This window comes from Panthera onca, chromosome C2 (assembly GCF_046562875.1).
Source record: "Panthera onca isolate mPanOnc1 chromosome C2, mPanOnc1 haplotype 2, whole genome shotgun sequence".
Lineage (NCBI taxonomy): Eukaryota > Metazoa > Chordata > Mammalia > Carnivora > Felidae > Panthera > Panthera onca.
This window is the reverse complement of record NC_138347.1, coordinates 82,221,738-82,244,879: the sequence shown is the minus strand read 5'-3', so window position 1 is coordinate 82,244,879 and position 23,142 is coordinate 82,221,738. Positions and strand designations below refer to the sequence as shown.

General features: G+C 38.4%; 2 protein-coding genes across 2 annotated transcripts in view; one reads left to right on the top strand and one right to left on the bottom strand.

Annotated features, from left to right (window-relative positions):
• The window catches only part of LOC132683477 (uncharacterized), a 29,560-nt gene extending 27,279 nt beyond the window's left edge, over window positions 1-2,281 (top strand). The window contains exon 8 of the mRNA XM_078432570.1: window positions 2,171-2,281. The gene's annotated coding sequence lies outside the window, so the exon portion shown is untranslated. The remainder of the gene's footprint in view (window positions 1-2,170) is intronic.
• The window catches only part of EHHADH (enoyl-CoA hydratase and 3-hydroxyacyl CoA dehydrogenase), a 45,370-nt gene continuing 22,812 nt past the window's right edge, over window positions 585-23,142 (bottom strand). Inside the window, exons 5-7 of the mRNA XM_060639437.3 lie at window positions 20,725-20,829; window positions 9,435-9,776; window positions 585-3,526 (exon numbers count right to left, since the gene is read on the bottom strand). Of these exons, the coding sequence (XP_060495420.2) occupies window positions 2,265-3,526; window positions 9,435-9,776; window positions 20,725-20,829 (1,709 nt within the window). The 3' untranslated portion in view covers window positions 585-2,264. The remainder of the gene's footprint in view (window positions 3,527-9,434; window positions 9,777-20,724; window positions 20,830-23,142) is intronic.

Sequence of the window (23,142 nt, the reverse complement as noted above, 5' to 3'; positions counted from 1 at the left end):
AAGTAATCTCTGCACCCAATATGGGGCTCAAATTCACAACCCCAAATCAAGAGTTGCATGCTCTACTGATTGAGCCAGCCAGGCGCCCCTTTTCTTTTTTTTTTTTTTTTTTTTTAATTTTTTTTCAACGTTTTTTATTTATTTTTGGGACAGAGAGAGACAGAGCATGAATGGGGGAGGGGCAGAGAGAGAGGGAGACACAGAATCGGAAACAGGCTCCAGGCTCTGAGCCATCAGCCCAGAGCCCGACGCGGGGCTTGAACTCACGGACCGCGAGATCGTGACCTGGCTGAAGTCGGACGCTTAACCGACTGTGCCACCCAGGCGCCCCCAGGCGCCCCTTTTCTATTGTTATCTTTAATTTCAAGGACCAATTTATATAAAAATCCAGCAACATACAATTTAAAAATTATTCTAAATTAAACTACAATTCAAGGCACACTCTAGGGTTTTTGTTTGTTTTTGTTTTTGATAACAGAAAACATATTCATTCCATATTTCTCTATCAGAACGTTTGATAATTTTATTTGGGTTCACAGGTGAAAATACTATGAAAGTTCATTTATATCACACTAAAAGACAACTTGAGCCCATTTGTTTATTTACTTATTTACTGACAATTCTGAGGAATAATTCACATACCATACAATTCACTCATTTAAAACTACACAACTCAGTGGTTTTTAGTAGATTCACAGAGTAATGTAACCATCACCACAATAATTTCAGAACGTTTTCGTCAACCCAAAAAGAAACCCTGTCCCCATTAGCAGTCACTCCCCATTCCCTAGCCCCTAATTATTCCATTCTTAGGCATCCTACGATCTGCTTTCTTTCCCTACAGGTTTGCCTACTTTGGAAATTTCATATAAATGTCTATACAATATGTGGCCTTCTGTGATTGGCTTTTTTCATTTAGCATGACATTTTGAAGGTTCATCATGTTGTAGTAAATATCAGTACTTTATTTCTTTCTATGGCCAAATATTCTATTATATATAGCTATACTATACTTTGTTCATCTATTCACCAGTTGATGGAGATTTAGGTTGTTTCCAACTTGGGGCTCCTATGAAGAACATTACTATAAACACTTGTGTACAAGTTTTTGCGTTGACCAGCCCACTAAAAGTATAAAGAGAACTCTTATAATTATAACAAAACTATACAGAATTTATTTTGCAGTCATGTCAGACTTTTCAAGATTCAACAATTTGCATATTCGGCATCACAAAGCTCATCATGACCAGGAAATTGGCATCATTACTTTATCATAGAATCAGAGGAGATTAGATGTTTTCTAAGATCCCTTCTTACATTAAATCAATAATGATTACTTTCTGTTTCGTCTCCATGCACAGAAAAGAAAGATAGGTTGTAGACATCTCCTGGTCCTGCGGAAATTATCAACAAACATTACTGAGCGCCTTACAAGCAGCAAGCACAAGTGTGCACATGTGCCTGGGCTGTAGATGGAAGTAATACACCAAGTATGACTTGCCAAGCTACTCTGAGTTCCCCATTCTAGTGTGAAGTACTTGACTCCCTCACTATTTCTCAACTGTGTTTTGCCCACTTTAATACTGTTATGGTTTTGACACTCTTCCTCTCTTTCTGGTAATTACTTCTGCCTCTCCTTGAGCAACTTTCCATTCTCACTCACAAAGACCCTCATTGTTGATTCAACCCTGCCAACTATCTCCACTCCACCTCGCAGACTATGGACTAAACTTCATCACAGCTTTCCATGCTGGATTAATGCCCCTCTGGACTCCAGGTTTGCCACATGCTGTGCAAGATGCTCAGGAGGTGCACAATGGATGTTTGTTGAATGACAGATCCATAAGATTTCCTACCAGTGCCACGTGTGTGAGTTTTAAAGGGATAAAATGAATTTGTGGCTTAGTTGCATTTTTCAGTCATTAATTGATGACACCCTTCTCCAATGATCAAAGCACTTGGAAGCCTCAACTTATTCATGAGTCTCTTTCCTTAGCTATTTTGGTATTAACACAGTTTATTCAGTGGGATTGAAATAATTTACTCGATAGGGACAGATTCAGAGGCATAGGAAGCACACTCCTGAAGATTTGACCCATTAGAATAATCAGACAGAAGACCCAAAGAGAAGGTTTATCTAACCAATTATTTCTTTTGCTTTGTATTTCAGAGCAATCTTACTTTGGATTTTCAGATTTAATTTCAGTGAAATTCAGTGAGCATCACCTGATGTCAGCATGTGAGGCACAATCTGGAAGGCTGAATCACAATTTACTGCTAGGGGGTCCTGCCAAGCTTTGCCATTCTTTCAGAGGAGGGTTTCCTAAGGAAGCCAATTTTTTCAGATAGTCACAGGGCTCTAGTTGTGGAATATCAAGATTCTGCCTATAATATTTCTGCAACTTCTCTAGCACCGTCAGCAACCCAACTGTGGAGGCATAGAACATGGGCCCACCCATGTGCCTTGGCCATCCATACCCATGTAAATAGACAACATCAATGTGCTCTGGAGTAGCAGCTATCCCTTCTCCCAAGATACGGAATGCTTCATTGATGAGTGAATATAAGCAGCGCTCAAGGATCTCATCCTGGCTAATGATGCGTGGTTCAATGTGATAGGTTTCTCTGTACTGTGACAGAAATTCAGAAAGCCAGGGATCAGGTTTGTGAATCCTACCCAATGGCTTATCATATTGGTACCAACCCTTACCTGTCTTCTGGCCAAATCGTCCTAATTCACAGAGCATATCGGGAATTGGGCAATATCTCTCATTGCCCCGCTTTCGGGCAGGAGTTCCTGGAGGCAACGTAGGACCAGTAAGGCCTTGCCCTTGTCGACATTTCCAACCCACATCCAATCCAGAAAGATCTGACACTCTAAAAGGTCCTAATTTGAAACCAAACTCTTCTAGCACCTGGTCTATCTCTTCTGGCTTACTGCCTTCTTCTAACAAGAAATATGACTGATTGTAATAATGCTTTAACATTCGATTGCCAACAAATCCCTTACAGTTACCTACAACTACTCCAATTTTTTTAATCTTTTTTGATAAATTCATAACTGTGGCAATAGTAGTAGGGGAAGAGTATTGGCTGGGAATAATCTCTAACAACCTCATGATATGAGCTGGTGAGAAGAAGTGAGTGCCAATGACCAAGTGAGGGCGATCAGTGGAAGAAGCAATCTCATCAATGTCCAGGGCTGAAGTATTGGTGCACAAAAAAGTTTCTGGCTTGCACACAGCTGACAATTCAGCAAAGACTTGCTTCTTCAAGTTAATTTCCTCAAATACTGCTTCAATGACTAAATCTACACCACCAAGCTCTTTCATAGACGTAGTTAACCTGGGTTTTGGTCCTGACCAATGGTGGCTGCTATGCTGCATTTTGCATGTTTCCTTTTCCAAAGCAGAGGTTATTATCCCATCGGCAGTCTCTAGCTGCTTCTTGTCCAATTCTACAGCAATCACAGGGATCTTGGCCTTTGCAAAAGAAATGACAATGCCTCGGCCCATTGTTCCCAAGCCTGCAGATAAGAGTGAAGCAGAGAAAGAATGATTCAGTGATGTTGGGAACTGGAAAATACTCAGTAAATGAGAGGCTTCTGTGGCAATGGGGCATTTAAAGAGATCAATTCAAGGAATACCAATAGAAGCCGCATTCTTGGTTGAAGAGGACAACCTTCCCTGATACAGAAGGACTGTTCTTTGGTCAAGGGTATATGAGTAGCTGCTAGAACCTCCAAACAAGCTCTCAAGAAATACAAATGGATTGAATATTAGTTAAGATTAGGCACTGTGTTAAGTGCTCCAGAGGATGGGACATTCAGTAATATTCACACACACACACACACACACACACACACACACTATTAGAATTAATAAACAAGTTCAGCAAGGTTGCATTATACAAGATCTATATACAAAAATCAAGTTTATTTCTATATACTAGCAATGAACAATCTGAATATGAAATTAAGAAAACAAATCTGCTTACAATAGCATTAAAAAGAATAAAATACTTCACAATAAATTTAAGAAAGAATTGTAAGACTTGTACCCTAAAAAACAGAAAACATTGTTGAAATAAATTAAAGAAGACCTAAATAAATAGAAAGACAACCCATGTTCATAGATCAGAAGACTTAATATTGTTAAAATGGCAACACTACCCAAATTTATCTGCAGATCCAATGTAATCCCTATCAAAAATCCAACTGGCTTTTTGCAGAAATTAACATGATATCCCTAAAACTCATATAGAAATACAAGGAATCTAGAATAACCAAAATAATATTGAAGAGGAAGAACAAAGTTGGAGGATTCACTCTTCCCAATTTAAAAATTTATGACAAAGCTATGGTATTCAAGACAGTGTGGTGTAAGGATAGACATAATAGAGCAATGAAATATAATTGAGAGTTCTGAAATAATCTCATAACTTATGGCCAATCAATTTTTGATAAGGGTGCCAAGGTAATTCAATGGGGGAAAGGATAGTCTTTTCAACAAATTATGCTGGGACAACAGGATATCCATATGCAAAAGAATGATGTTGAACTCCTACCTCACATCATTTACAAAAATTAATTCAAATTGGATCACAGCCTGAAGAGTTAAAACTATAAAACTCTTATGAGTAAATCTCCATGACCTTGGATAAGGCAATGGTTTCTTAGACATGATACCAAAAGCATAAGCAACAAAAGAAAAAAATAGATAAATTAGACACCATCAAAATTAAAAATTTTTGTGTTTCAAAGGATGCCATAAAGAAAATAACAAGAACCATGGAATCATATATCTAGTAAAGGACTTGCATCAAAATATGTAAAGAACTCTAACAATTCACACAAGATCCCTCATTACTACCAGGATGTAGAAGATGCAGAGAACAACTGTAAGGCCTTGGAGGAGACTGTCGAGCAGGTGCTGGCAAACTATGGTCTGAGGGCCAAATCCATCCCACTGCCTATTTTAGTACTGCCGGTGAGCTAAGAATGGTTTTGCATTTCAAATAGTTGAAAACAACAACAACAAAAAAGAATAATATTTTCTGACACATGTGAATTATATCAAATTCAAATTTCAGTCCCATAAATAAAGTTTTATTGGAACACAACCACACTAATTTGACTCCATATTATCTATGGCTGTTTTTGTGTGCAGAGTTGAGCAGTTGTTAAAGAGATGATATGGCCCAGAAAGCCTAAAATATTTATTATCTGGCCCTTAACAAAAAAAGTTTACTGACTCTCTCCAAAGGAGAATGGCAGAGCCATTAGTTGGAAAAAAAAAAACAAAAACAAAAACCAGAAAACAAAAAAAACTGGTCTTAGATGACCATATGGAGCAAGCAGGAAATAAATCTTTGTGTTAAACCAGTATTATCTATTACAGCAGCAGGTTATCTGTTACCTAACCAACCCATTGTGGATGAAACCATTTTGTTGATGAAACCCATTGTGGATGAAACCCACTGACCAGCTTTGGGATTGCTTTTGAATACAGAATGCTATCAGTCATCAGAAATCATTGTTTCTCTGGGATATATTTAATTTTCAAATTGTATTAACTTACTTAATATAACAAATATATTACATTATTTGAAAACGTTTAGTTTTCCAAAATTAATAAACATCTGCATTTCACTCAGTAGCAAGAAGGCTGGATAGCTCTCACTGCTATGGCAACTTGTATCCTAAACTTTAGCCTGGGTAAATAGGAGGTAGAGCATGGAGTTCAAAACCCTGGCCTCCCGGCTCTCAGTCTCAAGCTCCACATAACATTTCTACCATTATAGAAATTATAATCTCACAGAGACAACAAGGACTAACAAAATGTAGTGTGAAAGCAATTTGTAAAGTGTAGCGTAAGATAAGTGACATCTCAGAACTGACAACAGAGCAGGGAAGGAAAGGCAACTTCTGAAGGTATAGTTCTTCTTTTTTTTTCTAATGTTTTATTTATTTATTTGTGAGGGAGAGAGAGTGAGCACCTGGGTGGGGGAGGGGCAGAGAGAGAGAAGGAGACAGAGAATCAGAAGCAGGCTCCGGGCTCCAAGCCATCAGTGCAGAGCCCAACTCACACACCAGAAGATCATGGACTAATGCAAAGTCGGATGCTTAACCAACTGAGCCACTCAGGTGCCCCAATAGAGTTCAGTTCTTCAGAGCTCATCTCTTAGAGATCTGCTAAATGACCTTTGGCTACAAATCCACTCATAATCCAAACCATAAATGCTTTTTGTAAGTGTCCTAGCCATAATTTTAGATTCTCTTTAGCTCGATGATAAACTGACACAGATCATTTAATCACTGAAACCAAAACATACATGAAAACACAATATGTATTTCTTTTAAAAAGTTCTTAGCTCCTAATTTTTCTTTTCACAAACTTGTGTCTCCAAGATCTCACAAACAAAGGGCTGAAAAGCCAAGCTTTTCACTGTTGGGAATTACCTTTTCAAAGGTACATATTATATTGATATTGACTTTAGTTTCCTAATTTTTCCTCATTAAACAGTCTTGAATTCACAAACTGTTGAGATCGGGAGCACAGCCGAAGTCAGACATTCAACCAACTGAGCCACGCAAGTGCCCCTTAAATGCTTTTACAAATAGTTTTCTGAACAATATGGGGTACACTTAAAAAAAACAACTTCAGAGGCACCTAGGTGGCTCAGTCGGTTAAGCGCTCAACTCTTTATTTTGGCTCAAATCAGGATCTCACAGTTTGTGAGATTGAGCTCAAATCATGATCTCACAAACTGTGAGATTGAGCCCTGCATTGGGCTCTCCACTCATAGCACAGAGCCTGCTTAGGATTCTCTCTCTCCCTCTCTCTCTGCCCTTCCCCAGCTCTTTCCCCCTCTCTCTGGCTCAAAATAAATAAACAAACTCAAAAACAAAAACAGAAGCAAAACAACTTCAGACTTTTAGACATTTCATGTCAGACATGAATTTAGAATCTTTTTATAAAGGCTCACAACAAGGAACTAGGGAAACTCTCAAACAATGATTGACCAACACAATACTAATATATTATTTCACCTTTGCAATTGTATTGCATTAATTATTCTTGGCGTGAAGGAATATAGAGAAGAAGAAACAGGTTAAGTGCACATCAACTAGGAATAAATATTGGTGCTGCTGAAAAAGCACAAAAAAAAAGGAATATTCATAGTTCTCTGTCTCACTCTCTCTATCCACCTTGTTTAAAAACTGTAACTGGGGGGTGTCTGGGTAGCTCAGTCAGTTAAGCGTCCAGCTCTTGATTTCAGCCCAGGTCAGGATCTTATGGTTCATGGGATTGAGTCCCATGTTAGGTCCTGTGCTGACAGCATGGAGCCCGCTTGGGATTCTCTCTCTCCCTCTCTCTCTGCCCCTCCCCTACTGGGAACATGTGCTTCTTGCTCTCTTTCTCAAAATAAATAAATAAGCATTAAAAAAAGTCAAAAGTGAGCAGAGTCCAGACTGGAAGGAGCACAGTGTGACTGATATAATAGGCCGAGAAGATGTTGAGCGGGCTCTTTTCCTCCAAACTGGGTTGGTGCTGGAGAGCTGGGTGAGGGTTAAGAAAGCTGACACTTTCAGTAAACTATGGACTTCCTCCACCAGAAGACTGTACATAAGCTGACACATATAACATTTTGCTTACCATTTCCGGGTAGGTTTAAAATCCACCAGAGACCCTTTATCCAATATGTCATTTGCAAATATCTTCTCCTATTCCATCAGTTACCTTTTAGTTGGTTGTTTCCTTTGCAGTGCAGAAGCTTTTTATCTTGATGAAGTCCCAACAGTTAATTTTTGTGATGGAATAGGAAAAGGTATTTGCAAATGACATATTGGATAAAGGGTTAGTATCCAAAATCTATAAAGAACTTACCAAACTCAACACTTGAAAAAACAAATAATCCAGTGAAGAAATGGGCAGAAGACATGAATAGACACTTCCCCAAAGAAGTCATCCAGATGGCCAACAGACACATGAAAAGATGCTCAACATCGCTCATCATCAGGGAAATACAAATCAAAACCACCTTGCAACACCACCTCACATCAGTTAGAGTAGCTAAAATTTACAACTCAGGCAACAAGAGATGTTGGCGAGGATGTGGAGAAATGGGAAGCCTCTTACACTGTTGGTGGGAATGCAAACTGGTGCAGCCACTCCGGAAAACAGTGTGGAGGTTCCTCAAAAAATTAAAAATAGAATTACCCTATGACCCAGCAATAGCACTACTAGAAGTTTATCCAAAGGATATAGAAGTATTGATTCATAGGGACACATGTACCCCACTGTTTGTAGCAGCTCTTTCAACAATAGCCAAATTATGGAAAGAGACCAAATGTCCGTCAACTGATGAATGGATAAAGAAGATGTGGTTTATATATATCATGGAACACTACTTGGCAATGAGAAACAATGAAATCTTGCCATTTGCAACAAGGTGGATGAAACTCGAGGGTATTATGCTAAGTGAAATCAGTCAGAGAAAGAAAGATATCCTATGTTTTCACTCATATGTGGAATTTGAGAACCTTAACAGACCATGGGGGACGGGAAGGGGAAAAAATAGTTTCAAAGAGAGAGGGAGGCAAATCATATGAGACTCTTAAATACAGAGAACAAACTGAGGGTTGATGGGGGCGGTGCAGGAGAGAGGGGAAAATGGATGATGGGCATTGAGGGATGAGGCATTTGCTGGGATGAGCTCTGGTGTTGTATATAAGCAATCAATCATGGGAATCTACTCCCGAAGCCAAGAGCACACTGTATGCTAGCTAACTTGACAATAAATTATATTTAAAAAAATAATAATAAAATCCACCAAAGACCATTCTTGGGTCAAGACTAAGAGCAAAGGAAGATTAGGAAAGTGGCACAAAGAAGCTAATCAGAGGGCTAGCTTCTGAGGAAAGAAGACGTTTTGTTTGGGAAAATCGCTGAGGGAAAAATTAAGGTCACTGTTTCAGGGTGCAGAGAGATTTGAGGAGAGTGATGTTGAATGACGAGAAGTGAATGGACCCAGGGACCAGAAAGGCAGAGCCTTCATTCCAAATACCTAGCTATAAGAGTGACAGACCATACCTTGAAATGTGGCAGAAGTAATAACCATTGTTGGGAAACCCAGGAGTGAGAGATTCATGCAGGGAAGAGGAGGGGATGAGTAAAAAATGCCCAGAGTCTGGAGTCAGACAGACCGAATGTAGACCCTTACACCACCTGTGTTTAGCTTACTGTTGAGAAGGTTGGTGTCTCTAGGCCTCACATGTAAAATGAAGATAATTCATGGGCTGGGGTGCAAAATAAGTTAGCTACGCAAGTAACGTGTTTAGCATAGAGTCTGATACCCAGTGGCCCTAAGCAAATGGTATCACTTTATATGTGCAGATTTGGAAAATGACTTTAACCACACTACGTTCTTACCGACAACACCAACTGAGGAGATGGGCCGCGCTGACGCCGTTTTCCAGGATGCTCCAGAGGGAGCTGACCACTTATTTGCCTTCCTCTCAGCAAAGAAAGCATATTGCAGGGCTTGAGCCTGCCCTGATTTCTGAAGGTACATAAACAGCTCCTCTTCCTTCTTGATGCCCACCTCATAGGGATACTGTACAGCAGCCTGGACTGCACGGACACAAGTCTCCTGAGAAAGGCACCCAGGATGCTGCTTCCGCATCTTCAAAAGGGCTTCGCTGAAAATTTCGTCCATGTTGGGCAAGCTCTGAATTGGCTTGTTGCAGAGTCTACGGGATTCTAGAGATTGACCTTCCAGAAATAAGAAAGATAATCACATCTTTGGAAATGTTACTTGTACCAAGGGAATATGAGCAAATAATAACAATAATAATAATATAACCTATTCAAATTCAAAATACAAAATTAAATGCTATTCATCAAAATACTTAATGTAACACTAATATCAAAATATCTGTTATCTTTGCACCTTAGTCCTGCAAGATAGAATTCAACAGATTCAAAGCAATTTTCAAGTTACCTAATTTCGGCATAAAAATTACATTTTCCTTCTGTTCCAAAACCAAGACAGTGTTATAGTAGATGAAATATTAAACTCTCCGTAGGTTTCAGGAAAATATTTCTGAGTTAAGAATATTTTAAATCCAAAATAATCTTAACTCTCTTCCTAACAGTAACAAAAATTTAAAAACACCTAGAAAAGAAGGCAGTGCTATATTGGTGCAAGGAGAGACATACAAATCAGTGGAAGAGAACTGAGTGTTCAAAATTTAATCCTGACAATGAGAGCCAACTGATTTTCAACACAGGTGCCAAAACAATTCAAGTGAAGTAAGGAGAGTTTTTTCGATAAATGGTGCTGAAATAACTGGATAGCTACATGCAAAAAAAATAAAAAAATAAAAAATAAATGGATCCTTACCTAGAACCATATACAAAAATTAACTCACAGTGGATCATAAATCTACATTGAAGACCTAAAACTATAAAAATTCCTAGAAGAAAACAGAAAAGCTTCAGGACCTCGGGTTAGGCAAAGTATTCTTAGCATAATCCATGAAAGAAAAAAATCAATAAACTGAACTTCATCAAAATTAAAGACACTGCACTTCAAAGAACACCATAAAGAAAAAGAAATGCTTGGGTGCTTGGGTGGCTCGGTCGGTTGAGCATCCAGACTTGGGCTCAGGTCATGATCTCACAGCTTGTGAGTTCGAGTCCTGCGTCGGGCTCTGTGCCGACAGCTCAGAGCCTGGAGCCTGCTTCGGATTCTGGGTCTCCCTCTTTCTCTACCCCTCCTCTGCTTATGCTCTGTCTCTCTCTGTCTCAAAAATAAATAAACATTAAAAAAGAAAAAGAAAAAGAAATGATAAGCCATAGACTGGGAGAAAATATTTGTATGGCAGGCAGAGTAATGCCCCCCTCCCCATGTCTACTTCCTAATCCCTAGAACCTATGAGTATGTAACCTTACATGGCAAAGGGACTTTACACATATGATGAATGTTAAAGAACTTGAGATGTGGAGATTATCCTTTATTGTCTAGATGTTCCCAACCTAATCACATGAGTCCTTAAAAGAGGAGACCCTTTCCCAGCTATGTTGAGAGAGACACTGGTGAGGAGGAAAGGTAAGAGAGACACAGCATGGGGAAGATTTGACCTGTTGGTGATGAAGTGGCTTTGAAGGTGGAGGTAAGAGGCCAAGAATCATGGAACTCAGTGGCCTCTAAGCCATTCATTTCAACTTACAACCAGCAAGAACTTGGAGATGTTGGTCCTATAACACAAGACACTGAATTGTGCCAACAACCTGACTGAGCAGGAAACAGATTTTCCCCTAAAGCTTCCAGAAAGGAGTACAGCTGCAGACACTGGATTTTAGGCCAGTGAAAACCTCCCACCACACTTCTGACCTATAGATCTGTAAGATAATAAAAATTGGTGTTGTTTAAACTGCGAAACTTGCAGTAATTGTTATCAACAGAAGACTAGTATGATTTACAAATCAAATATCTAATGAAGTATTTCCATCCAGAGTATTTAAAGAATTCTTGTCTCTCAATAGTAAGAAGGCAAACAACTCAATTTTCTAAATGGGCAAAATTTTGAGGGATATTTCACCAAAGAGGATATATGAATGGCTAATACATATGTGAAGAGGTATTCAATATCATCAGTCATTAAGGAAATGCACATTCAAACCACAGTGATAACAAACAAACAAACCATAGTGAATGTGGTAGGTAGTCTCTAAGTAATGTCATTTTTGAGATTAAGTTACAAAAAGACTGGCTTCAGTCTCATTCACCCTCTCTTGCTCTCTCACCTGTTCATTCTAATGGAAGCCAGCTGCCATATGTGAACTGCCCTTTGGGGAAGCTCATGTGGCAAAGAACTGAAGGAGACCTTCAGCCAACAGCCAACAAGGAACAGGGCCAACACACCCTATGGGACTGAATCTTACTAACAACTACTTGAATGAATTTGGAAGCAGATTCTCCCCCATTCAAGCCTTGAGGTGAAAAGAGCCAGAGGCAATACCTTGAATGCAATCTTTTGTGAAACCCTAAACCAGAGGACCAAGCTAACCACATCTACATTCCTGACCCACAGAAACTGCCAAATAATAAATGTTTGATTTTAAGCAGTTACATTTGGGGGTAATGTGTTATGTAGCTAGAGAGAACTAATATAGACCCACTAGAATGACTACTATCAAAAAGACATCACTACCAAATGTCAGTGATGATGTGGAGTAACTGAAATCCTCAGACATTACTTGTGAAAATCTAAAACAGTATACCTACTTTAAAAAGTCTCGTAATTTTTTAAAAAGATAAGCTTATTGTTCAACTGAGCAACTTCACTCCTAGGAATCTACCTAAGAAAAATGAAAACATATTTCCACATAAAACTTGTATATAAATGTCCATAATAGTATTATTCATAATAGCTCATCAACTGATGAATGGATAAAAAAAATGATGTGGTATAGCTATATATTAGAATACTATTCAGCAATCAAAATACTATCAGCAAACTACTGATACATGCTACAATTCAAATGAGACTCAAACATTATGCAAACTGAAGGAAGCCAGATACAAAAAATTACATATCATATGATGCCATTCACAGTAAATGTCCAAAAAGGCAAATCTATAGAGACAGAAAGATCAGTGGTTGCCTAAGGCCAGGGGTAGGAGGGGGGTAAGCTGCAAAAAGACTTGAGGGAAATTTTGGGGGTAATGACAAGTCCTAAAACTGATACATGGCGATGGTTGTGCAACTCTATAAAGTGAATTATGCATCACTAAAGCTGTTTTTAAAAATGCCTAGAAATGAATTTATCAAGAAATATACAAGACCTTTAAGAATGTAACTATACCATTTTATTGAAGAACATATAATAAGACCTTAATAAAGACAGACTCATGTTTCTGGATATAAACATTTAATAGCATGAAAATACAAATATTTTCCATATATATTATATATGAATTTCTCATTAGAACCCTTGTGGTTCTGTATTAAAAAAAATAATAACTCAACGGGGGCACCTGGCTAGCTAGCCAGTAGAGCATGTAACTCTTGCTCTCAGGATCATAAGTCTGAGCCCCACGGGGGTCATGGCGCCTACTTGAAATAATAATATTAATAAAAATAAAAAAAATTTGGGGCGCCTGGGTGGCTCAGTTGGTTAAGCATCTGACTTCAACTCAGGTCATGATCTCTCTGTGAGTTCGAGCCCCAAGTCAGGCTCTGTTCTCACAGCTCAGTGCCTGGAGCCTGCTTTGGATTCCGTGTCTCCCCCTCTCCCTGCCCCTCCCCCACTCACACTCTGTCTCTCTCTGCCTCTCTAAAATGAATAAATGCTAAAAAAAAAAAAAAAATTAAAAAAAACTCAACAGAATGATTCTAAAGTTTGCATAAAAGAATAAATGTGTATGAAAACATTACATTATATGTTATATATTAGAATATACTTACATAAAATTCCTAAAAACCTGTTATGTCCTATTATAATGTTATCAGTCATAATTTTAAGATGTATGTCACAGAAATAACCAAATTCTCTTGTCACCTGCAATATAATAAACTCTCTTGTCAACTGCATTATAAGAAACACATTATCAGATCTTGAAATAAAAAGAATAAACGTGTAACATATTACAAAAACTGTTGTCTAAACCACTATACCAGAGACTGTTTTTTTTAAAAAGTGCTACCATCTCTTCAAGGATACACCATTATATCAAGAAGGTACACTTCAGTTAATTAGACAGAAAACCTACCAGGCCTTATAAAGCAGTTTCACCATAAAAAGGTATATGAACATGAACCTGTCTGGCATTGGTGTGTTATTATGTGTGCAGGGGAGAGTGAGTAAGGTTTGGATTTAACCATGTACGCATGTAAATTTATCTGTGAGGCATTGTATAATCTCAAAAAAAATTTTTTAACCTAGGAGGCAACAATACTTCTTTAATGCATGATTACTAAGTAGAATTGAAAATAATGGATTTTTAAATTAATGCTTTCCCATATGATGCTAATAACAGGATTCAAGAAAGGAGGGGAAGACAGTGGATAGCATATGGTCCCTGTTTGCCCTGCTATTGTTGGAAGGACATGAACTCTACCCAACAGGTTTCCAATTATTTGCTCAATTATGCAATGTATTAGTCTGATCCTCAACTTATAGGAAGGCAAGCTTAGCAGAGAAGGATGGAGACCTTTCCAGGGCCTACAGTTGATTTAATTCCCGATGGCCCAAAAGGAAGATAGGAATGGTCAGTGGGGAGAGGAGGGAGAAGGGCCAAGTATGTGGAGGACAAGTGTAGGAGGAAAGGGGGCTGAGCTGTCAGTGTTATAGCACAAACAGGCAGCTGGGGCAGTCTGTGCCAGGGACAGGTACGATATTTTCAGAGTGTGTTTCTTATACACTTGGTAGTTTTAAAGTCTTGGTAATTTTAAATTCACTTAGATGTACCTACATAGTCTGAGCACTGGATCTCTGTCCTTGTGACCCTACCAGTGTTCCCGTCTCATTAGGACTGACTCCAACACCATAGTACTCATCAGAGTTATCCAAGAAATTTAAGAAGTTCAGATGCCCATACCCCACTGCAGGCTCAGTTAAGAATATTTAAGGGTGGGGGGTGCCTGGGTGGCTCAGTCAGTTAAGCATCCGACTTCAGCTCAGGTCACGGTCTCACAGTTCATGAGTTCGAGCCCCACGTCAGGCTCTGTGCCGACAGCTCAGAACTTGGAGCCTGCTTCGGATTCTGTGTCTCCCTCTCTCTCTGTCCCTCCCCTGCTCACATTCTATCTCTCTCTCAAAAAATAAACATTAAAAATTTTTTGAAAAAAAAAAGAATATTTAAGGGTGGGGCCTACACATGAATATTTTTAAAAATTCAACACTTGATTTTGAGGTGTAGCCTCTGGAAAGTCCAGGAGTAGAGCATTAGGTCAGCCACTGCGTATCCAGGATGGCTGCAGCTGCTGGCAAACTTTGCCCCGGGCCAGAAACTGAAAAGGAAAGAAAGAAAAAAGAGGGAGAGAGAAGAAAAAAGAAAAGCCTGCTTAGTGGTGTGCAGTAATTACTGCAGTAATTATTGCTGATCAGCATAATGCTGTTATCCTGGGGATACTCAGAATCTCTCAGACTGCAGATGGGCATTCTGGGAACTACCATGGCACTTGTCCGGACCAGTCTAGGGCCAAGCTGAGCACATCCACTGAAGAGTTTTGGATCAGGGCGCAAATATAGATGCTTTTTCCCTGCTCAATTTCCTCTCTCTTTCTTGCTGTAACTATAAAGGAAGCTATTATCTTACAAATTTGTTCTATTAGAACAAAATATCTTCAGAATTTCCCCTTTGGGTCTACAGGTGTGGTGTTTTCAGTGTGTGTTTCTGTACACCTGGTTGTTTGAAAATCCTGGTAGTTTTAAACTCACTCAGCTGTGCCTACATAGTAAGAGAGGCAAGTATGGGCAGGACAGCACCAGCATTTGCTGCCCAGGAAAATGGGAGGGGAGGAACTAATTAGTGATTCAAATATGCTTATAATTGAATTATTTCCTTGACCCATTCACATTTTTTCCCTTAATTCTTTGAGGTATTCTAAGGCAGAAGAATATTCAAGTTGTGATTAAAAAAAAAAAAAAAAAGCAAATCACCCTCCTAAAGGAAAAATAAAGAAGTGATTATTTTCCCTCTTTTCTTTCCGGGAAACTGACAGAAAGATATTCTCTGCCTAGTTTAAAGAGAGACACAACATGCAATTTACAGAAATGGTTACCTAAGACATAAAGGACTGACTCCTCCAATTCTGACAAACAGTAAGCTGTGTTTGTCACAGAAGCTCTGCAAAGGACAGACAGAACCACTGCACTTTTCCAGTCTTACAGGAGGTCACCCTCAGAACTTGGGTATCACAGAAAAAGGAAGCTCCTTTTAGACATGTGCTTCAGCCGTCTATGTGAGGCAGGGTCACTCTGCTCTTGTGAGACATGTGTATATAAATGTTCACAGAGAGCAAAAAAAATTACAAAAAGCAGAAGATAAAATGGAGAAAAAGGCGATGAAACCAGGTAAGATTTGTTTAAAGTCACAAAATTGAAATGAATAAACAGACCAAAGTCTTTAGGCAGAATTAGAATCACTAAAAATGGCGTTAGCCATTACATACGGTGCAGTAACAGTAACAGAACCAGGATTCATTACAGGGACAAAAACAGCATTAGGTTCCTGGGTTGAGGCCCCCAGCTGGATGTCCCCTGTGCTCATCTTTGAATAACAGCACACACTTTCAGCTTCACACCAGAAGCATGCACATGGGAGCAGGGAATTCTTAGTCTGGAAATAAGCAGGCTGTTGGCCAAATGCAAGTGCAAATAAATAGCATTTTACAGGACCCTCTCTTCCCCAGTTTAGCAAAGCAATCTGGTTTGGCCAAGTAATTTGGAATTGCTCTGCTAAATCCATTGCACTGCACTGCAGTAGTCTGAGAAGCTTCATATAACAAGAGCATTAAGATGCCTGAAGCTAATTAACTTTCACAGTCAACTCTCCAGGATGCATGTTAAGTTTGCAGAGAAATTTGCAGCTACTTCCCAAATCATATTTTTAGATATATGCTAACCTCCTATATTCCCCTCCCACCCATAACTGGTTCCAAACTGCTGATTGTAACGTTGACCATTGGAAATTGAAACTAAAGAAATTCCTTAATGGTTTCCATGTTATTATTTTTAAATCAACGTTTCACCAGGGGAAGTGGGGGTGGGGTGAGGGTGGGAGCGTGGGGTGTGAGTTGCCAGGATGGAATGGGAATAAGCTGTATTAGTGAAATAGTTTTACAAATGGGAAAGGAGAACTCAATCATTTTACAAGTATTTCAAAAATTGAGGTATAAATCACATACCATAAAAGTCACCATTTTAAAGTTTACACTTCAGTGGTTTTTCTCATACTCACAAATACCTATTATAAAATATAAATATATGTTTATAAAAGATTTTTGTGGAGCCTCTCTTTCAAGTCAATCCACCATTTTTGCTCTGGCAAATAACAACATACTAATAGCTATATTTAAAAGCAAAAAAAGACCCAAAAGAAGAAAAAGAAGAGGAGGAGGAGGAGGAGGAGGGGAAAGCCTGGAACAAAAAGAAAGGAAAAACACAAGACCTTGAATGAAAGTGAAAGGCAAAATAAATAAGCCTCTCTAAGCTATGCATTTTGTAAGATAATGAATGGCAAATGTACATACAATTCTTTCAAGTAGTCCTTTGTTGATTTGCACTATTTCTCTACCTTGTATCTCTGGCATTTACCTATTACAGCAGCAGCAAGGAATCATAGGCTTCCAAACAGTGGAACTCATTCTAAAAACAACAGCAACAAATAGTAAAATTCCCAGAGTTTTCCATGGGATTCTAAGCCTTAATCCCCAAAAGACACACAGTGGAGCTGCCCAGGTTGTAGCAAGAACCAAAAACTGGAGCTCAACCATTGGAGCCTGGGAGGTCTCAGAACAGGATCTGAAACCAGCTAATTTTATTGAATCTTTTCCTTTTATTGATAAAGCCCAAAAAGCTAATTTAGTAAGATCGATAGAAGATTGAGACTATATCATCCAGGTCTCCTGACTTCCTGTCCTGAGCTCATTTCTCTACAGAGAAATGCACCTCTTCCTGCATCTCCTCCACACTGGCCAGGCATCCATTTTTCCTCTGGGTAAATTTAATGACTCAGATATTAGGAAAAGATAAGCCTTTAAAAAAAAAAATCAGAAGTCTTCGTTACCTACTACCCAGTGATAAAAATTCATTACCTATCACAACCAGTGATAAAAATTTCTTGGTTTATTTCCTCATGCAAATATGCACATGAAGACATAAACACACACATTTGTGCAATTTCCTACCTGGCTGTTTTCTATTTAGCATTACACGTAAGCATTTTCCCAAGTTCTTCAAATTCCTTAAAAAATGGAAGTTTTAATGGCTGATTAGTTTGCTTCATTGAGATCTATCATCTTTTATGTAACTAATCCCCTAAAATTAAATTAGGTTTTTGAGTTGTTTCCAGTATTTTACGATGATAAACTTCAGTGGGTATCACTGTACACAAATCTTCGTATACTTCTGTGATTATTTCTTTATGATAACTTCCTAAGAATAGAAATACTAAGTCAAAAGATGTGAGCAAGTCTCAGTACCTAACTGCCAAATTGCCTTTAGGGGAGATGTATTACAAGCAGTACAATAAGAGCTTGTCTAAGCTCAATCTCACCATATTATTTTTCTTTTCCAATTTGCTTGGCAAAAATTAGTATCTTCCAGTTCACTAGTGAATTTTTCATTACCCATCAAGTTTAAAAAGCATTTAAGAACCAAATATATACTTACTATACAACTCAGTAGCATTCTTAGGTATTTACCCAAGAGAAAGGTAAATATGTCTACAAAGACTTGTGTAGGTCCAAAGTGAAAACAACCTAAATGTCCATCAACTAATAAATGGGATAAGCAATGTGCGGGACATCCATACTGTGGAATGAATGCTATTAGGTAATTAAAAAAAATGAAATATTATTACATGAAACAACTTGGATGAATACCAAAGACATTATGTTACGTGAAAGGAGTCAGACATGACAGACTACATGCTATATTGTGATTCCAACTTTATATGAAATTCTAAAAAACAAAAACTATAGTAACAGAAAGTAGGTCATTGATTATCTGTGGCCAAGGGGCAGGGAAGAGAATCTACTGAAAAGAGGCATAAAAATACTTTTTTTTTTTAGGGTAATAGAACTACATACTGATTGTGATAGTAGTTACACAGCTACAAACAATTATAAAAATTCTTCAAACTCTATACTTGAAATGGGTAGATTTTAATGTGTGTAAAGTATACCTCAATGAAGCTGGAAAAAATAAACACAGAAGCAAAGATTACTTATGAAATATTTTGAGAGAAATTAAATTATTGTAATTTTTGCATATTTCCTTTACTTTTGGGGCTATATTCATACTCTATGTAGCTATAATTATAGAATATATGTAAATTTATATTTTGGACATTTTTATCCACAATGTTACATATTTCGGTATAGTTTTCATAATTATAATTTAAAATAGTTATACATAATTTCCCAAAGCCCCAAACCATTTCCCTACTGTTAACAGGTGAATTGCTAAATTTTAAAGCAGATGATTCCTAAAAAAAGAAAGAATAAAGAAAAATAAAATAAAATAAAGCACGGTTCCTTCTCAATATTTGGACGCCACCAAGTGGAAAAACTGTGCAATGTTACTGAGATTGAAAAGACCATTTTATACATTTTATAAACAGTAATTTAATGCTTAGTTTTCTAATTTAAAATTTATTTTAAAAGTTAAATAAATTACAAAAATTAAAACGGAGCATTTTACAGTTTACTGTAAAAAGACCATGATCCTCATCTATCTCTTTTAGTTACTTAACTCTCAAATCTCAATCTAGGGAATTCAGTTAAGGACAAGAACTTCCTGTGGAAACCTAGTTCTTTACAACCTAAAGCCACAGGTGTAACTGTTAGACATGGGTCTATCATAAGCCTCAAGCCAAAAAATCACGAATGGATTTCCAAATGCAAATAGCCTTTGTTGTCAGCCGGGTGACTTCTAACGAAACTATAAGCTCTGCCAGGAGGCACAATGAAATCAGTGATGAAAAGTTGGTGAAGACTGGAAGGCAGAGAAAGACACCAGGAAACTCATTCCTTTTTGGGCAAAGACTTGCTGATTCTCTTTATGAGTCACCAGGATTTTCTCTCCACGGTCCTGGACTCTCCAGTTCAAGCTTTTCCTATTGCATTGAAACAGCAACTGGCTAGAGCCACAAAAAGAAAGATTATTTCAGGGAAGTGTTTGGTCCCTGCTGGGGTCAACAAAAGAATGGCTTTTTCAAAGGAATGCCTTTGAGTGACACTGAGCCATTGCCTACCACCAAGCAGAAAGATGAACATGCTGCTCTATCTGTGACCCAACACTGCTCCCAATTATTTTTTCTGGCACTCTTTAACCCTCTCCATCTTGCTGCTGCTCTCCATAAATTGAAAAGGAATAGTGCCACTCCAGAGAACTTTTAAAGGGATGCCATGAACCCACAAAATGAGAAACCAGTGACAGAAAGAAAATACAAGCTCACTGAGACAAAACTATGGTTTTATTGCGGTAAATTAGAGAGGCTTGTTTCTAGTTGCTGAAATGTTTGCTTGTTTTCATTTTAATTATTTCTTACAGAAAATTCATTATTTCAAAACAAAATCAAAAGGTACTAAACGGTAAACAATGAAAAGTCTTCTTCCAATGGCTTCCCTGGCTGACCAGCCCCATTCTCAGAGGCAACCATGAACCATTTCTTGTGAATCTTTACATAAATATCTTATATGTAGAAGAACAGTTACAATACACATTCTCTCCATATAGACATTCAGTTCCATCCCCCTTTCCTTTTTGCACAAATGGTGAATCACTGTTCACAGTGACGCTTTTCACTTAAGAGTAGGTTAAATCATAGCATTCATACCAAATCAATACGTAGTTTGTCATTCATTTTAAAGTTGTATCATATTCTATCGCATGGATCTACCATAAGATATTTAAGGAATTCCTTATTAAAACGAAAGTTTAGCTTGCTCCCAAACTTGCGCTATTTTCATTATTATCTTCTTACCAGAAATTCTCTCGGCGAATTTAATTGCTTCTTCAACCAGGTCTGAGTTCACAATTTCATCTAGAATGCCCAGCTTGAGTGCTTCGTCTGCCAAAATGTGTCTTCCTAGAACAAAACAAAATAAAACAAACCCAGAGAACTGTGTGAGATTAAAGCAAAAGCATTACTTTCTCTGGTAAGGAAGGTTATCTTTCCTGGATACAAACATCTATTCCTAAATGAAATAAGTAAGTAGCACGGTAGAAAGTAGTAGACAGGTCACTGCAGAGGTAACCAGAAAACTTAGTTCAAGCTTCAGCTCTACCTTCTACTCTTTGTGTGATGATGAAGAATTGTAGAGAGACCACACCTTCCTCCTAGGTAAATGGGAAAAATTATGCTTACCTTGGTAATTCTGAGTATCAACTGAGAATAATACATTTTCTTTATATTCTGTAAATCTCTATAGAAGCACTTTGTTAACTATAAGTTTCTATAAAAGTGATGATTGGTTTTTTGCTAATAATAATAGAGGTAGTAACAGTAGAGCAGTAGCAGTATCTATCTTACACCAACATACATACCAACACTGATTGCAAAAAACAAAAAACAAAAAAAAACCAAATAAACACAGTCCTAAAACAGAAATAGAGTTGGGAAACAGGGGGAAATTAATGATTAAGTTGACATTATGTAAGTTATCAAAATTACACAGGACAAATGGGTGGACTTCTGTCATTTTTTGCCAACCCAGCATCTCAACCCCACCCTAAGTTTGTGAAATTGCTATTGTGTGAGCTTTGGACCCTGCCTTTTATTGCAGAAGCTAAAAGGGAAGCAGAAGTGATCAGACAATTGTTCCTTCAGGTCCACGCAGTTAGGGTGTGGCCCATGACCCCAAGTTTGGTGAGAGGAGTGCTCCATAGAGGGTTTTTAGCCTGGGGTAATGACACTAAGCGGCAACTAGCGACATCTAGCGTCGGGTGGTGGCACTGGCAGCCTCCAAGTATAGAATGGCAGGTTTAGGGTGTTAAGAAATTTGATGAGGGGCGCCTAGGTGGCTCAGTCAGTTGAACGTCTGACTTCAGCTCAGGTCATGATCCCCCAGTTCGTGGGTTTGAGCCCCATGTTGGGTTTTGTGCTGACAACTCAGAGCCTGGAGCCTGCTTCAGATTCTGTCTCCCTCTCTCTCTGACCCTCCCCCACTCATGCTCTGTCTCTGTCTCTCAAAAAGAAATAAACATTAAAAAAAATTAAAAAAAAAAAGTTTGATGAGCATCACTCCTGAGTTCTTCACCAGGTGTAAATATGTAAATTAATCTGAATATTCTGAAGTAGAGGGTTAAGGGATATAAGCATCCCTTATCACAGGGTCAAGAAGAAAGGAAACAATAACACCTGGCTTGCTTGCTTGCTTGCCAGTAACATCTTGCCTTGTGAAAGTGATCATCAGATCAGTCTTGGTGGTGATAATTCCACAGTCCTTGCTGCTCTTACAGTGTTAGTGGATGCCATCTTTGAGACAAACCCTCCATTCCTGGTTCTTAGTAGCGCTTCAGAGAGTTAGAAATGGGTTTTCTTGATTAGAGAGACAGTTCAATGATTTTTGGCAGGAGTCACTCTGCAACAACATTATTTGGTTAGTTTTCTGGAAGTGCCTTTGAAAACAGGCTCCCAGATTTCCTCCTGGGGTGAGGAAGGCGGTGAAGAGTGGATGAGTGGCTGCGGGGGTCACATCTCCTGTGTAGAAGATCACTTGGGTGAGGGGTGAGTGCCCAGCCTGCAGCCTGCAGACAAAATGGAAAATGGAAACCTGAGTACTAAAAGGGTGTTTGGGGAAACTAGTAGGAAATGTGAGCTACCCAAAAGATGCACTGAAAATTCCTTCAGCTGTGATGGTCTCTTCTGGCCTGGATTTCACAAAAGTGCAGGTGTATCACTACTGTTCTTAGTGAGATTCTAGGTACTTTTATTGTCTCAAGGGCCTAAAGATGCAGCTCTGTATATACAACCCAAATCTTCAGGCTCAGATTTAAGCTTGCTTTTTCTCTTTCTACTTCAGTGTAGACAACAACCACTGTCCAATGGACTTTAATAAGACCCCTGACTAGAGCTACTATAAGGAGACCCAGGGTAACCAAAGTTCAGACTTCTCTTCTTCAAAGTGGGTAATCTCAATTTTTTCCAATGTTTTTCACGGCTTCTTTTTCAACCTTTAGAACATTTTTGCCTACATAGAATCCTTTCCAGATGTCATTTTAAAGTCCCCCTAAAATTGTACAGACAACGTAAAAAGATAGGTGTATGATTCTGTTAGTTTTCTTCTAACTCACTGTGACCTTTTCTATGCAAATCAAAATCCATCATATTCTTAGTTTTTACTTCTTCTCTTCATCAAGTTAAAAATAGTGATATTTCTATAAGCAGCAGTGCTTTGGA